This window comes from Phocoena sinus, chromosome 1 (assembly GCF_008692025.1).
Source record: "Phocoena sinus isolate mPhoSin1 chromosome 1, mPhoSin1.pri, whole genome shotgun sequence".
Classification (NCBI taxonomy): domain Eukaryota; kingdom Metazoa; phylum Chordata; class Mammalia; order Artiodactyla; family Phocoenidae; genus Phocoena; species Phocoena sinus.
In genome coordinates, this window is record NC_045763.1 from 65,587,994 (window position 1) to 65,605,919 (window position 17,926).

A 17,926-nucleotide genomic window follows, 5' to 3' on the forward strand; every position below is an offset into this window, starting at 1 on the left:
CGAGGAAGGAGTTTGGACCTTTCCGGCCACCACTGGCTTCAATATGGCTACCCCCAGGGAAAGGCGGGGTTAATGTGAAAGTACAGACCCTGACTCCCTCATCGCATGGATCGTAGCGCAGAGTTCAGAAGATGGAAGGCGCAGTGTCTGAGCAAAGCGGACCTCAGCCGGAAAGGCAGTGTGGACGAGGATGTGGTAGAGCTTGTGCAGCTCCTAAATGGGCGAGAACAGTTTTTCACCACCAGTTCCTGCGCTGGCCGCATCATCCTTCTAGACCGGGTGAGCAGGACCCTTTGTGTCCTTCCAGCGCCTGCCCTATAGTGTGCAACACCAGGAGCCTTGTGCTCACCCAATGTAACACCCTGTCTGTGTTTATTCTTCTGACCGGTGGTCTCGGTTTCTTTATCAAGGAAACTGAGAGGGTGACTTAAACCAATGCTTCTAAAATTTTAATGTGTCTGTGAATCACTTGGAGATATTTTTAAATAGATTCTGATTCTGTAGGTCTAGAGTAGGGTCTGATCTGTATTTCTAACAAGCCCCCAAGTGATGCTGAAACTACTGGCCTGGGAATGATCTTGAGTTGCAAGGGTTAGAGAATTTTATTTTTTTAATACTAAGGAATTTTAAGGACTTCCCAGCCTGGCGAGGCGGCTGTCTTCTCGTTAACCGCTCTACCAAATCGTTGTTAACCACTTGATTGAAGATCGCTATGGTTAAGAAGTTCACTGCCTCCTAGTGGCTCACTCCGTTATTACAACTCTGGTAATTTTTACATTACCTGAAAAAGTACATTAGTATGTAGTCTGTGATAGTGGTCAGTCCCTCAGGCTTTGGAGTGATACTGCTTAGATTCTAGATCAGTTTTGGGTATTATTGGCTATGTGACTTTAGGGAAGTTATCTAAACTTAGCCCCTTCTTGTCCCATGAACTAAGGATAATAGAGTATCCACTTCATAGGGATTCTATGTAGAGGAAATGGGATAATTTATTTGAAACCTTTAGCACCGTGCCTGGCATATTAAGTGCACTGTAAAAGTTAGCTGTGTGTTCACTTTAACATTAGGACTGAATTCAGAGCATGAAAGACAGCACACTCATAAATTCACTCTTTAGCTCCTCACTGACAGACCATTTGCCGGTCTCCCAGGTGAGCAGGGCCTGCTCATTCTTATATTGCTTCCATTGCCCCCTGAGCACTGGCACTCTTGCTTGTCTTGAGCTCTCTCTCTTTCTCCATTTCTCCTGCCCTGTCTTACCTGGATTTCTGCAGTGGTTTCCTAACAGGTCACTGAACTCTACATGTTCACTGAACTCTACCAGTCTTTCTACCCCAAACCATTTTACATACAGTTAATAGATTCCCCTTTCTGAAGCACAGCCCTGTGCATGTCACTCATCTATGCTGAAATACTCTAGTATACCTTTCAGCTCTATTTTCCACCTAAAATGTCTTCCCCCATTTCTGCATATCTGAGACGTACCTCCCCAGACTCCCCTTTTCTACCTGAATACAAACAGACACATCCATTTGGAAGCCATGACTATTTCTTCTGAACTGCCTTAGGACTTTTTCAGAACCTCTTTTCATTTTATGTATTATCTTATACCTTGTGTTTATTTTCACTTTGCCTTATTTCTGGAAGAATTTGGATCAACTTACAAATAGGCAATAGAAAAAAAAAGTGAGAAAATCTGCATAAAGGGAGTATAGATAAGATGAAGCAGAGATGGCATTAGTTCTCAAAATATACCACTAGACTCTGTAAATTTGCTAGAGGTGGGCCACACATTTGGCTGTAAGATTTAGAGCAGCCAGCATAAGATCAAAAACATAAGTCACTGAGGTCATTCAGTGAAAACAAATCAGTTATTTAGGACAAGCACAGCTCTTCTCCTTTCCAAAGCCAGACAGCAAAGTCCCCTGTGTACCCACTGTATAAAAGTTACGTTGTAGAAAAAAGAAAGAGAAAATGCATAACTTTAAGAAAAAAAAAGAAGTTACCTTGTAGAAGTATAGTGATTTAAAAGTGCATGTGTTTCCTGCATCCTCTTTCCAGTGTCCTTGAGGGTAGGATCTGTTTATATCTAAAGTACCTCATAGAACTTAGCAAATAAACATTTTTCTAGTTAATAAGTAAAAAGTTACGTTAAAATATTTGCCCTCTTGAAATTTTGATCTTTCAATCCTAGCTCTGCCCTTTGGGACTACACATAAGGTCTAATCCAGAGGTCACAAATTTATGCCTATAGCGACTAGGAACATAGGAAGGTATGAACAGATCACGTGTCAGTAAAAAGTGGTCCTGTGTGGGACTGAAACAGTACTTTCTTACAAAAGGAATTCAAAAAAAATTTTTTTTTAATATTGTGCTAATCATATAAAACAGCTAGAGTACAATTTAGGGGCTATTCGTGTACAGTCCCTTGTGATAATCCCTTTGCTTCTGACAAAATCATGACCGTATTTCAGAAAATATTTATTAAGTTCTTTTACCTTAACAAACAAATTACTTTCTTTCCATCTCAAATAATTTGGTTTCATTTTTGTTAACATTTATGTTAACTTTACCCAAAAGCCTGTTGAATTGTTCTCAGTAATACTTAAAATGACGTGGGATTATTAATTTAAGAAAGCCTAAAATATGCTATACATTGTACTTATTATTTAGTAAATATTATATGATAAATTAAATTATGTTATTTTTTCACTTTAGGGTATAAATGGTTCTGAGGTTCAGAAACAAAACTGTTGCTGGCTACTGGTTACACATAAACCCTGTGTGAAAGATGATGTGGTAAGTTTTTATATATAAATTTAGAAATAAACTTTAATTCACAGTCACTTTAAATACATATGAAAAGAATAGAAAATTCAAGGTGGTTTATGTATAGAATCATAATGACTAGATTATAAAGCCTAAAGAGAATTCATTACAATGGCTTTTTTTTTAAGTTGTGGGAGGTTATTATCTGCGCTGGATTATTTAGTTTCCTAAATTAAAATGTTTAGATGAGTTCATATAAGTTTGCATTAGTCAGGCATTTTACATTACTGGCTCAGGTGCTTAAATGTTGTCTTCAAAGCTCACTCAGTCTCCATCTCCTTTGGGTACTGGTTCTCTCTGTATATTTGCCCTTCTCCTCTTCTGTGGCGGATAATCTTTGTGGCAGGAAAGATAGCTGCCAGCAACCCCAGCAGAAAAAGATTTACTTTTTAAGATCCATGTATCATTTCCAAAGGACACTGAGTCATCCTTCCTGGTTAGGTGTTCTCCCTGCTGAGATCAGCTATTTTTGCCAGTAGAATGGAATGCTATCCTTGATCACACCTAGGCACTTGGCGTCTCTGATTTTATGATAGTGGGAGTGATGAGTGACAGGGTCACGCTTGACAGTGCCACCAGAATCAAATGATGTGAAGGAGGGAAGATGGTGCAAGGAGACTAGGCAGACAGAAGTAACAACTGCCTTATATAGCTTCTAGCTGAGACATAATAGTATATGTGTCTCAAACCTCGATCTAACAGCAAAACATTTAGACAGACCTTCTAGTACCTTCTATACCTACTAGTCTTTATGTACCATATTCCTTAATGAAAAATCTGCTATGGAATTAAATAGAGTAGTAGTTGACTTTTTTGAGGTATGGTTGGAAAGAATGACACAGAAGGTTTATGGGAGAATTAGAAATCAGGTATCTTAAAAGAATAAGTGGATCAATAAGTTTTGGAGAAAGAGGGCCAAGAAAACAGAGGGAAAAGTTACTGTGGAAGGATGCAGAATGAGTCTGAAAGTTCCTTGGAAGAATTGAAGTTACGTAGGATAAAGGTTCACCAAAGAACAGGATCATGTACTTGTGTCTGATCCTAACATTTTCCGTTTATTTAGATTGTAGCCCTAAAGAAAGCGAATGGCGATGCCATTTTGAAATTTGAACCACTTGTTCTTCATGTGCAGTGTCGACAGTTGCAGGATGCACAGATTCTGGTAAAATTTTGTGATTATACTTGAATTTATAGGTATGTGAGTAGATTTAATTTTAAACTTTAAATTTTCTAACAAAATTAATGCAATGCTAGTTTAATCAACTAGTGTTTTATTTAATTATAGATTTGGGGTTATAAATGTTTCTGCAGTTTATAGGGCTAAAGTGTTTATTTGATTAGCCAGATGGTCCAAATTTAACAAATTTATTTTCTTACAGCATTCAGTGGCAATAGATTCTGGTTTCAGGAACTCCGGCATAACAGTGGGAAAGAGAGGAAAGACTATGTTGGTACGACACCTTTTGGCAAAAAGCAATTTTTTGATCATGAAGTAATCCAGATTATTGAATAACCTTCTACTCAAATCTTCTTGTCATTCCCTTGCTCAGAAACCTTCAGTGACTGACTTTTCTGTACAGGGCGAAGTCTAGAGTTGTTAGATTTACATTTGAGGTCTTATTTTACAGTATTCCCCTCCACTTACTTTTAACTTGATTCTCTCCGTCCTCCTCACCCTAAATAGTCAAGGCCCAGTTTAATCAGCACCATGATGTAGTGGAAAGAATCACAGACAGGGCGTCTAAAGTCTTCTGCCTGGATCCATCAGGGACTGAATTGTCTCAGCTATATCAGGGATCTATCGAACTACTGCCCTAGGGCCACATTCATCCCCCAGGCGGGCAGTTCCAGTACACCCATTTGATTAATTACTGTCTAAGGTTGCTTTTGTGCTATGATGGCAAAATTGAGTAGTTGTGACAGATATTATATGGCCTGCAAAGTTGAAAATATTTATTATCTATCCTTTCACAGAAAAGGTTTGCCGACCCCTGGACTAGAAGATCTTTAAGGCTCCTTCTAAGTCCCACAGCCTCTCTGAGTCCTTTCCTGGCCAAGCCAACCCCTAGTGATTTTGCCCTATTCTCTCTGATCACACGTGGTAGCTACTGTTTGTGTTTACTGTTTGGCATGGTGTACATGGTTTGCTTTTGAACTACTTCAGATCGGCTTCCATTCTAGCTCCCTAGACTTTACTTTTTTCTATTTTTAACAGACAGCCTATTTTCCAAAATGAGGTGGCTTAAGAAGAAGACATCTGTAAAGCATGACTAAATAGAAAATGAAAGCTTATAGTACTGATTTGCATCCCCATCTCAGTCCCCACTGCATGTGGTGGCCCAGGCAAGAACAGAGCCACTCTTTCACCTTCTCTCCTTTATCTTCCATATTCAATTAGCGACAAGTCCTGTCCCATCTACCTCTGATTCCTCACTCCTGACTCCACCTCTCCAAGCCCTCTGCCACTGTGCCTGCTTGAGCTGTCATCGTCCCTCACCTCTATCTTTATAGTGCTCTCCTGACTGGTCTTCCTCCTACCCATCTTCTCCTTCAGTCCCTCTAGCCAACACTGTCAGAATCCCCCTTTTAAAGAAGTCAAGGTCTCCTGGTGTTTTCTCAGGCCTTATTTATGTTCATGTTCTGCCAGCATACTTCCACCCCAGCCAGACAGAATACTATTTGTTATTTCCCGAATGTATTATGCTTTTGATGTTCCCATGACTATAGAAAAGTTAATCCTCTGGCTGGAATGCTCCCCTTCTCCCATTTTTACATCTGGTGAAATTACACTTACCCTTTAAAATTCCAATTCAGATGCCACATTTCCCGTAAAACCACGACCTGTCTCAGTTAGTTGCTCCTCTTCTACATTTCCTTAGCATTTTGTGTGCACATGTACGTGCATGCATGCACATGTACATGTATGTGTTTCTTCTGTCGTAGCACCATGATGTATTGTGATGCTCTGTTCACTTGTTTGTTTCCAGTTCAGAAGTGTTAGCTCTTTTAAGGGCAGGGACCATGTTATATTCATCCTGTACCTTCATACCTTACATGGGGCTTAGAATACTGCAGATGCTTAGTAAAGGCTTGTTGAATGAATTTTTATGCCTCATAATAGTTTTTGTTGTTTCTTAACCTATATCCAGTGTTTGGATTTACTTGGAATATGTTGACTGTTTCATCGGCAACCCTAAAGCATTGAGAAAGCAGCCACTTTGTGAGGTAGAAAAGGCATGGTTTATCTTGTAACAACCCTGCTCAAGCAGTGCTAAGAGGCCCTTTAGCATCCAGTCCATTTTGATTTTCCCTTGAAGCTTCTGTTGAGGTTTCATTTATTTCTTTTCTTTAAATAGTGTATTAAAGCTTCCTTAGCTTTAGTGACAGTGATACTGTTAAGTTCATTGGATTCTTTGATAATATATGCTTCTCTGAAAGACAATGTATAGAATGACTTGCTTTACAAATGATTTTATGCGATGGGAAAATCTATTTGAATCTCCTTTGTTTCAACTGTATTTAACTAAATTATATCAAAGCACAAACTTAAATGTTGTAATGGAGCTAAACTATATATAAACACAGCCCTGACTGGGACTTTTCTTTAGTTACCTTGAGTTTCTCCAGTACATAAGTCATCATATCTAAATTGCTCCTTGCAGGCTGTCCGGAGCACACATGGCTTAGAAGTTCCATTAACCCATAAAGGAAAACTGATGGTGACAGAGGAATATATCAACTTCCTGATAAAGATAGCAAATCAAAAAATGGAGGAAAACAAGAAGAGAATTGAAAGGTACAGTCTTACATGCCTAGGGCTTCTTTGAAACTATTAATATACACCATCTTCAGTTTATACTCCCAACTGCTTTTATATTTGTAGCCTTATCACGAATAATTAAGATGATGCAAGTAATTGATGAGAGTAGGCCAGACTGCAGTGGGTACTAAATGGAGCATAAAGGGGAGGAAGCTCCATGGAGGCTAGTGGGACACGTGACTGCCAGCAACAGGCATAAAGGAGAAACAGTCACTCAGGTAAGTGAGCCCAGCAGCCCCAGGGACCATAACTGATCCAGTTGAAGGCAGCCAGGGAGGAGGTACACTCTGCCTCCTGGTTGTAACCTACTGAAGACTACCTAGAATCTCCTTTTGAGGAGAACAGCCTGGTTAATTTTAGTCTGATAAATATTTTATACCTCTGGCTAGCTCAGAACCCCACTCCTGTCATGCATTAGATTTGAATTGGTATAATTGTACCAGTCAGAAGGATTATGGCTATCCAGTCACTTCTTTATATTTCTCTTGTTCTTAAACTTCACCTCCTGGTAGATTAATTTTACATGACTTTCTTTTTCAGCTTTTTCCTAAGAATAGAATCTTTGATGTAAAGAAATAACTATTATGCTGCCTTTTATATATGAAGATAAATGCCATTGACCTACCATCAGTAAGATGTAAATTTCTGAGTTATTTAAGGACTGATGGTCATCTTGTTGTCATTTATAATTTTCTTTTTGCTTTTTCCCCCACCCCTTTGGTCACCTCACAACTAGCCAATCACTGCCTAAGTAACTCCTGAGTCATTCTTCTCTCCCCACCCTTCCTGCCATGTTCTTTATTCAGGACCATTGCAGTAACCTTATTAGCTGGTCTCATAGTAGAATGCTTCCAGTATGTCTTTCTGCTAAGCCATTCTCCGTATCACCATCAGAATCCTGTCTGGAATGAAAAGGAATACTATTGCTTAATTTGCCTGCTTAAAATTCTTTAATACCTAGAACTTTTTATGAAGCAGCTAAGACCAGAAGTGCCAGTGGCAGCAGTGTGGCATGGTGGAAAGGGGTAGAAATGGGCTCCAGAGGCAGAACTGAGTTCAAATCCTACTTCCCCCACAACTTACTCAACTCTCTTGGCTTCATTTTTCTTGTACCTACTTATCATAAAGAACAATTTTAGTATACACTAGACGGCATATGTATAATGACAGGCCCTGTCCGTGTTATGTCATGGATTCTTAGGATAGGATAGCCTTTCTCCTTGTTCACCGACTCATACAGAGAATAAACCTATAATCACATCAGTACCACCATCCAGGCTTTCTTAACCAGGGCTCCTTATTTGAACCACAGAATTAACAAAATTATTCGAGTGACTATTTCTCAGTTCTCCCAACAGTGGTATATAACTTGTACTAGTCTAGACACATTGGAGAGAAGTAATTCATGACATACAGTGGATGTCCTCAGGCATTAGGACTGAATTTTTTAGCGGAAGCCTGGCTGAAAAAAGCCGAGAGGTTACCTGGACACAAGGTTCTTTGAGCAAACATTCTAAATATAGTGATGATTTCAAGTAAGCAACTGAAGGTACCCAGCCACTCCACCAGACTACAGAGTTTGAACTGTATGTAGGTACTTACTGGTAGCATTCCAAAAGTTGACTACGGTTGTTAGATAGTATTCTAGAGAGACTGTTTGCGAAAATGTATGAGGTAGCAAATCAGTTTCTCTGTTTCCTTACTTGAATTTCAATAAGATTATAAATATAGCCCAAGATCAACTAACTATACACCTGGTGAAGTTAACTGAGTCACGTTCACCAACTATAAAATCAAATTATGCTTTAAATCCATTGACTCGAAAATATGTTTCGAGATTATGGTGTGCATGCTGCTATCTAGAGAGTCATGCTCATCATATAAAATCAGTGAAAAATTAAAGAAGGGTAAAAAGTTTCTTAAGATACTGATTAGAAGATTACATGTGAATTCAGAAAGGGTGAACAAATTAGGGAGCTCCTTTGGGAACAGCTGTATATTCAACCAAATGCAGAGAAAGAGTTACTCTTCTGCTGTGGAAAAGAGAAAAAATAAACACTGGAGGTGATGAGTTCTGCAATCAGACGTTGAGTACTAAAATTGGTTTCTCACAGGACCAAAGTTTCATAATTCAAACAACTATAATAAGAGAATTTTTAAAAGTTAAAATCCTAATGTGTAACATTCCAGCAATAAGAAATATTCTTGAGATACGAAAATCAAAAGGTAAAATAATTTTAATAGAAAAAAAAGCCTCTTTTGTAAAAAAACAATTCCTAAGCCCACTTCTTAGTGGGAAGAGTAAGAAAATTTCATACATAATGATTTCCAGGTAAAAAAATATGAAGTTTGGAGATCTATTTACCCATTACGAGTGGAGGGCTATCTTTGTAGCTGTTAATAAGAGATCAGGACTGACTTGGGTTGGATGGAATTAGCCATGTTCTTCTTCTCACCAACTGTAATAAGACAATAAATGTTAAATAAAATGTAGAATAAACAGAAATAGAGTTATAGATGTAGAAAACAATCTTATGGTTACCAGGGCAGAAGGGGGTGGTGGGAGGGATAAATTGGGAGGTAAGGACTGACATATACACACTACTATATATAAACTAGGTAACTAATAAGAATCTACTGCATAGCACAGGGAACCCTACTTAATACTATGTAATGACCTATATGAGAGAAGAATCTAAAAAAAGTGGATATATGTGTATGTATAACTCATTCACTTCACTGTACACGTGAAACTAACACTACATTGTAAGTCAACTATACTCCAATTTAAAAAAACATGGCATCTTAAAAAAAATTTTTTTTTAAATATAGAGTAAAAGGGCCAAATATATTGGCATATAAGATTGATAAAAATAAAGCAAATTAGACTGAAAAAGTAAATGAATATTTCCAATGGTTGTTTTTTTTGTGGTAAAATATACATAACTAAAATTTATAATTTTAACCGTTATACAGTTCATTGGCATTAGATACACTCACATTGCTATGCAACCACCACTATCACTGCTATTTATCTCCAGACCCTTTTCATTTTCCCAAATTGAAACTCCATGCCCATTAAGCAATAATTCTCCACTCCCCAAACTCCCAGCCCCTGGTAACCACTCTTCTGTTTTCTGTCTCTTATGATTTTGACTATTCCAGGTACCTCATACAAATGGAGTCATACAATATTTATCCTTTTGTGTTTGGCTTATTTCACTTAGCATAATGCTGTCAAGGTTTATCCATGTTGTAGTGTGATCAGAAGTTTACCTTTTTTTTTTCTTTTTTGCGGGCTTGCTGTTTTCTTTTTTTTAATTTTTATTTTATATTGGACTATAGTTGATTTACAGTGTTGTGTTAGTTTTAGGTGTACAGCAAAGTGTTTCAGTTATGCATATACATATATCTATTCTTTTTCAAATTCTTTTCCCATTTAGGTTATTATAGAATATTGAGCAGAGTTCCCTGTGCTATACAGTAGGTCCTTGTTGGTTATCTGTTTTAAATATAGTAGTGTGTATATGTCAATCCCAGATTCCCAATTTATCCCTCCCCCCACCTTTCCCCTTTGGTAACTGTAAGTTTGTTTTCTAAGTCTGTGAATCTGTTTCTGTTTTGTAAATAAGTTCACTTGAATCATTTTTTTAGATTCCACACATAAGTGATATCATATGATATTTGTCTTTCTCTGTCTGACTTACTTCACTTAGTATAATAATCTCCAGGTCCATCCATGTTGCTACAAATGGCATTATTTCATTCTTTTTAATGGCTGAGTAATATTCCATTGTATATATGTACCACATTTTCTTTATCCATTCATTTGCGATGGACATTTAGGTTGCTTCCATGTGTTGGCTATTGTAAACAGTGCTGCAATGAACATTGGGGTGCATATATCCTTTCCAACCATGGTTTTCTCCAGATAGATGCCCAGGAATGGGATTGCTAGATCATATAGTAGCTCTATTTTTAGTTTTTTAAGGAACCTCCTTACTGTTTTCCACAGTGGCTGCACCACTTTACATTACCATGAATAGTGTAGGAGGGTTCCCTTTCTCCACACCCTCTCCAGCATTTATTGTCTGTAGACTTTTTGATCATGGCCATTCTCACTGGTGTGAGGTGATACCTCATTGTAGTCTTGATTTGCATTTCTCTAATAATTATTGATGTTGAGCATCTTTTCATGTGCCTCTTGGCCATCTGTATGTCTTCTTTAGAGAAATGTCTGTTTAGGTCTTCTGCCCATTTTTTGGTTGGGTTGTTTTATTGATATTGAGCCACATGAGCTGTTTGTAAATTTTGGAGATTAATCCCTTGTTGGTCGCATTGTTTGCAAATATTTTCTCCCATTCGGAGGATTGTCTTTTCGTTTTGTTTATGGTTTCCTTTGCTGTGCAAAAGCTTTGGAGTTTAGTTAGGTCCCATTTGTTTACTTTTGTTTTTATTTCCATTACTCTAGGAGACAGATCAAAAAAGATATTGCTGCGATTTATGTCAGTGTTCTGATTGTGTTTTCCTCTAAGGGTTTTATAGTGTCTGGTCTTACATTTAGGTCTTTCATCCATTTTGAGTTTATTTTTGTGTATAGTGTTAGGGAGTGATCTAATTTCATTCTTTTACACGTAGCTGTCTAGTTTTCCCAGCATCATTTATTGAAGAGACTGTCTTTTCTCCATTGTATAGTCTTGCCTCCTTTGCAGAAGTTTACTTCTTTTTAAGGCTGAATAATATTCCATTGTATTTAACATATATTGTTTATCCATTTATTCATCAATGGATGTTTGAGTTTTTTCTACCTTTTAGCTATTGTGAATAATGATGCTGTGAACATGGGTATACAAATATCTGTTTGAGTGTCTGCTTTCAGTTATTTTTGATATTTACCCAGAAGTGGAATTGCTAGATGATGTGGTAATTTTATATTTACTTTTTTGAAGAACCTCCATACTCTTTTCCACAGGAACTGCACCATTTTACATTCCCACCAACAGTATACAAGGGTTTCCTTTTCTCAACATCCTTGCCAACACTTGTTGTCTTTTGTTTTTCTGATAATTGCCGTTCTGACAGGTGTGAAGTGATATCTCATTGTGGTTTTGATTTGCATTTCCCTCATGATTAGTGACATTGAGCACTATTTCATATACCTGTCGGTAAGAATTTCTGTTACATCACTTTGCTGCTTTCCTTCCTGTTTGTGGTGCTTTTTCTTAGCTTCCTTCTGGATTTCTCTTGTTATTCTATCTGTTGGTTAAATGCTGTCGTTCTCCAGGATTCCTTTCCTGGCCCATTGCTTTAGCTACTTCCCCAGATACTGGTAGATCTTCCAAATCTCTCCTGAGTCCTAGGCCCATATGTCTAATAACTATTGAATATATCTAACCAAAATATCCCATCAGCCTTTCTTTAATATCTTTCTTATCTTAATCTCAACGTCATTTACCCATTTCCTTGGTTCAAATTCTCATTATCATTTACCAGCATTATTACAGTTTATGCCTCAGTGAAAACAGAAATGTGAACCATATTAAATTACAATTGTTTAATTGCACATATGTCTTTTTTTCCCCAGTACAACTTGGTCACATTGTGTATAGGACTGACTTTCCCCTCCCACCAACCAAACACATACCCATACATATACACACTTCAAATATCTCTCATCCTAAAACCTTATAGAGTGTCTGGCTCACAGTAGAAACCCAATAAATGTTTATTGAGTTCATCCTAAACAATAAAGGAACTTAAAAGTTAACACATTATATTGAGTTCACCAAAGGCAAAGACAGTTTCTTATTATTTTCTGAGTGTCTGACAGGAGCATAGTGGTCAATAAATACTTGCTCAATTTAGCTGACAGACTCCAACAGCAGTACTACTTTTATGGCTTCAAAGCCTGAGGGTGATTATTCTGGAAGATGTAAAATGGCTTACTCATGGGGCAAGCAGGAGTAGGCTCTTGCTACACAGTCCAGGCAAGAATTAACAGGACCCTAAGTAACAAAATGAATGGGAGAGATACTGCAGAACATAACCCGAATGTGGCAGCAGATAGAAATGGGGGGAGAAGAGAAGGAGTCAAGTCTTATTTTTTTAAATGGAACTAAAGGTAGTAAATAAATAACTCACACATTTCCCTATATACTTAAGATCAGAGAAGTAGATAATGAAGATCAGAGAAGTAAATAGTGAAAACACGTATTTTCTGATAGTTCCTCCTTGGATGTCCCCTCCCTTCAATTTTTCCTCTCATAATTCCTCTCCCTTTACTAGCCAGCTTCCACTCATCCTTGCAATTCAGCCCAGGCATTGTTTTTTTTTTCCAAGGAATATTTCATGATCTTTCATGGAACGTTGAGTGTATCTTTATGGCTCTGCAGCCCCCATTAAACCCTGAGCTCCCTGAGGGCACAGACCACATTTCTTACCTGTTTCTAGCACTGGCACAGGCCCTGTCACATACATGTTTTTAATTTATTTATTTATTTATTTATTTATTTATTTTTTTATTTGCGGTACGCAGGCCTCTCACTGTTGTGGCCTCTCCCGTTGCGGAGCACAGGCTCTGGACGCGCAGGCTCAGCAGCCATGGCTCACGGGCCCAGCTGCTCCGCGGCATGTGGGATCTTCCCGGACCAGGGCATGAACCCATGTCCCCTGCATCGGCAGGTGGACTATCAACCACTGTGCCACCAGGGAAGCCCACATACATGTTTTTTAATAAAAAATTCTAGAGCTTAAAATCAGTTAAAAATCCAAATACATGATATATGAGAATAGCCTTCTTTTGTTATTTGTTAATAATGGAAGCCTTAAAAGGGTATGAAATTGTGCCTAGATTTCATTAATTTTATGTTCCTATTTCGGAAGTCAACGAAATACCAGCTTTTTATTGCACATGGTCCTCTAACAGATCCGAGAAACAAGAATTCATTTTCCCAGAACTGTTCTGAAAAGTTCTCTCATGAAGCGAAGTATATACAGGTTGCCCTATGTCATGATAATCTTGACTGTGGAAGTAGAAAAACTGAAGACAATTTGATTTTCTTTTGAGGGGGGAAAAAAACAGTTACCTGAGCATATATTTCTTTTTATACTCCAAACTCTTTTTGTTGCCTTTGAGAGCTGAGAAAATTACACTTTGAGAATTGGGCTTTAGAATGCTGTATAAAGGGTCATATCATGAGAAGAGAACATGTAATTGGAAAACAAATTTCTGACTTATTGAGTAAGATAGTTTCCCAAAGGACATTTTAAAAGTTCCCTTAACCAAGGAAAACAAAAAAGTAGTTGAAGTTTTATTCTTGGCTTTCAACATGGAAAGGTCTTTGTTCCGTTTTACCAGTTGTTTTTTTGGTACCCCAAGGATATAGCTTTGAATTCTTAGGTTGTTTGATAGAAGATTAAAGTAAGGCACCTGTTCCTCTTTAATTACCTTTTTAATGTAATTGACAAGGTATTTTACACAGCTGTTAATTCTCTGTGATCATAAAAGAGGAATTTAGTCTTATCTTTAATTTTCTAGGAATGCAGTAGAATCCAGAGAAAAGACTTGGTTACCTAAGTTTAAAGAGCAGGGTTGGGTAGAGAGTGATAGAAGATAAAGTTGCACATCATGAATAACCTCTTGTTATCAGATAAGGGTGATTCATACCCTTTTGTAGCATGCTTGGATTTGATTTAGATAAAATGAGTTATGCTACTGGGTCATTTTTTAAAACCATTCTAAATAGGCATTGTGGAAGATGAGAAGAAAACCAGTCATTGAAGTCACCCAGAATGATGGCAAGACCTGGAGACAAAGATAAAGCCAAGTGTAGAAGTTTCCATGAATGTAAAGGACTGAACAGAATATTGTTAGATAACCAGAGGGGCACATGAAGGAGTTTAGTCTGGCAAACTGTTGGTGAGGCAGGTGAATTCTCACCTTATCACTCAACTCTGAGGCAGGGTATGGAAATAATAAGCAGTCTTCACTTAAGAGGAATGCAGGACAGTGGTGTCTTTGTGGGAAACCAGGTTTCAGTTAAGTAAGGATATAAGGAATGCATTAAATGAAAAGGTTGTTACCATGTTATGGGGTCTAAAAAATTAAACATCAGTTAATTTTTTCAAAGCCTTTTGCTATAACTCTTAAAATACTGTTTTCCCTTTTACTGTACCTCCCTCTTTGAGATTGATTTATTCATTTTAGAAATATCAATTAGCCCTTATTATCTGCCAGGCATGGTGCTGGATATCAAGGTGTACAGTGATGAGTATATAAGTTCTTGAAATATGGATAGGATATTAGTAATCATGTTAGGTATATATTAGCATTGTGTGGAATATTTGGTAAGAGGTGATTATCTTGGGTTTTTAAGGGCAGTTTTAGAGCTTTTGCAAGCAGAACTTAGCCTGTTCATTGAATTAAAGAAAGAAGAAAATTGGCCCAAATAGCAATCTCTTCTGCAGATGTCAGAAATTTCCTGTCATAGCCTCCCATTATAATAGGATATTAAAGCATGATGAGATCCCGACAGTGGCAAAGGAGTTCTCAACTTTTAGATCATTTTATTTGGGACCTAAGATAATACATCCATATTTACCTTTTTTGTTCAGTAGTTATTTATTCACTTATTTGGCATATTTTTACCCAAGTGTGGCTGTACTGTACTCCATGCTAAGAATATAACAGAAGACAAGATAGATGGAGTCCTTGGTCTTACGGAGTTTATATTCCGTAAAAATAGTCGTTTCTGAGAACTTACTCGGTGCCAGGCACTGTGCTAGGTACTTACATATATATCCCTCTGATAGCCCTGCTAGGTACAGGATAATAGCTAGTTTTATAAATGAGGAAATCGAGACTCAGTGAGGTTGGAATTAGCCAACCTCAGCTTTCCCAGGGGACCACTCGTGTGAAGCACACACAGCATACCAAGCCATCCTGCTGCTTTCCAACATATGCTGAAAACTAACACAAAAACTCCAGCAGGAAAATGAGTAAAGGAAAAGAATAATTTACATTAAAAAATTAAAATAACTAATAAAAAATGTTCACTTTCAAACAAAGCAATGAAAATATAAATAATGAGAGACCGTAATCACCTATAAGTAAAGCGTGTTTTTTGATGTAATATTCACTGTATGAGTGAAGTGGTCTCTCAAGTTCTGCCCTTAGAAGCATATTTTTTGAATACCCATTCTGGAAAACAGGTAGTACTTATCAAGAGCCTTAAATATTTATAACCTTTAACCACGCAGTTACATTTCTAGGTATCTATCCTAAATAGCTAGAAACTCAGATCACATTATTTCCAAAATGTTTATCACATTGTTGTTTGTATTGGGAAAATTTGAAAGTAAATTAAGGCCAATCTAAGTGGCATAATGTTATACTACCATTAAAAAGTATTATTTTGTAGTTCATTTAGTGATATGGAAAGTATTTTCAATAAATATTAAATTTGAAAAAACAATGTAAAACTTTATATGTAATATCACAATTGTATAAAAGACAGTAGGTGTATGTATACATGTACAGATGTATTAATTCAGAATACACTAATAAACTGGAAAGAAAAAATATGAGAGTCATTATTTTTAGGTAGATATGTAAAGGTGATCTGTATTTGTAACTTCACATATTTTGCAATTTCTCTAAAATGAGCCTCTATTACATTTATGATTCTTTTGAAAGAATATATATTTTCTTTTTTTTTAATCTTTGTTTGATTCCTATATCTGGAATAGAAATTAAGGTAGGATAGAGGTTATCAAGAGGTGATTCCAAACCAGTTTTCAGGACTGTTCTTAAAGAACTGAAACATTTCTTTTCCTAAGTAAAAAATCATAAAAGCAAGAAGCACGTTATTTCTGTGATTTATTCTATATCTTGAGGTTAATATGAGACATCAGGTTTATGTAATTTATAAATTCTAGGTGTATTTCATTTTGTTTCAGAACACACAGATATAACAATAATACCTTATTTCTTTACAGGTTTTACAACTGCCTACAACATGCTTTGGAAAAAGAAACTATTTCTATGACCTCATATCCCAAAGAGAAAATCAAAGAGAAAAATAACTCATCATATACTCACAAGAAAAAAAGAAACCCAGAAAAAGCATGTGGCAAATGTATTACTGAAGAAAATAATAAAGAACTTGAAAATGATGATCATGATGATCCAGGAATCAGTGTTACTATCTTCCCTGAAGATTACTGAGATTTGGTTCTGAAGTGTCTGGGTAGAATAATGTTTCTAATAGATATTATAAAGCTGCTCTTTATAGGAGTATTTTAGTTAGTTGAGTGTATCAGCCTTTCAGAAAAACAAGATTTAATTTTTCTCTATATTTTAGGGAAACCCTTAGCTTTTAAAAATAGCTGTGTATAATATCAATATTTGCTCTTAAATACCATTGTTTTTAGTCACATAGTCATTGCAAAAATAAAATTATGATTTTTAATGCTTATCCTTAAGTTTCAGTTTCTACTTCTATAAAACAGAAGAACTATAATACCCTTTCAAGAGAGCCTTAACATCAGGAATATTAGAGTAAAAATCATAACAACATTTTACTTTTTTTTTTTTTTTTTTTTTTTTTGCGGTACGCGGGCCTCTCACTGTTGTGGCCTCTCCCGTTGCGGATGCGGAGCACAGGCTCCGGACGCGCAGGCTCAGCGGCCATGGCTCACGGGCCCAGCCACTCCGCGGCATGTGGGATCTTCCCGGACCGGGGCACAAACCCGTGTCCCCTGCATCGGCAGGCGGACTCTCAACCACTGCACCACCAGGGAAGCCCTACTTATTTTTAACTTTGAAATCTCCAACCTTCAAGGGGGTCACTTTGCTTCTTGTTGCCATGGAGTCCAAGGACAAGTTTTTTCCTCTCTTTAGCCATTGTGGATAAAACAACTGATACCCTTTTTGTTCAGGACAAAATATTATACTTGAACCCTCTTTCCCCATTATTTTTCACAAACCAGAGCTTGCCACTGGCACATCCTCCATGAAGCAGGCGGGTATAGTTTTTCACTACGCCTGGTCAGAAATGATAACTTATGACACAGGAATCTCAATAGAACAAATGTGCTATGAAAAATTGCAAAGAATCAGAAGCCTCGGGTTTGAGTTCTGACTGCTACAGAGAAGTTGGTGGTCCTTAAGCGAATCACTTAATTTCCAAGGGCTTCCATTTCCTCTTCCGCATAATAGTAATTCTGATCCCTCCCATATTTACACCAGAGGAGTGTTGACAGGATCAAGTTAAATAA

General features: G+C 37.2%; 1 protein-coding gene across 2 annotated transcripts; it reads left to right on the plus strand.

Moving 5' to 3' along the window:
- Nucleotides 1–35: 35 nt before the first annotated feature.
- Nucleotides 36–17,225, plus strand: TYW3 (tRNA-yW synthesizing protein 3 homolog). 2 transcript variants are annotated; one of them, XM_032614177.1, is made up of 6 exons: nucleotides 36–279; nucleotides 2,719–2,799; nucleotides 3,893–3,991; nucleotides 4,209–4,280; nucleotides 6,492–6,625; nucleotides 16,646–17,225. In XM_032614177.1, exons 1-6 carry the CDS (start codon nucleotides 106–108, stop codon nucleotides 16,872–16,874), a joined length of 789 nt encoding a protein of 262 aa, XP_032470068.1. In that variant the 5' UTR covers nucleotides 36–105; the 3' UTR covers nucleotides 16,875–17,225. The 2 variants fall into 2 exon arrangements, with proteins under 2 accessions (XP_032470068.1, XP_032470147.1); XM_032614256.1 differs by lacking the exon at nucleotides 4,209–4,280 and having other exon boundaries at nucleotides 43–279; nucleotides 16,646–17,124.
- Nucleotides 17,226–17,926: the final 701 nt, after the last annotated feature.

Coding starts and splice junctions, on each gene's coding strand:
- TYW3 (XM_032614177.1), top strand. CDS start 106: ATGGATCGTAGCGCAGAGTTCAGAAGATGGAAGGCGCAGTGTCTGAGC. Junction 2,800..3,892: donor CCTGTGTGAAAGATGATGTG/GTAAGTTTTTAT, acceptor CCGTTTATTTAG/ATTGTAGCCCTAAAGAAAGC. Junction 6,626..16,645: donor AACAAGAAGAGAATTGAAAG/GTACAGTCTTAC, acceptor ATTTCTTTACAG/GTTTTACAACTGCCTACAAC.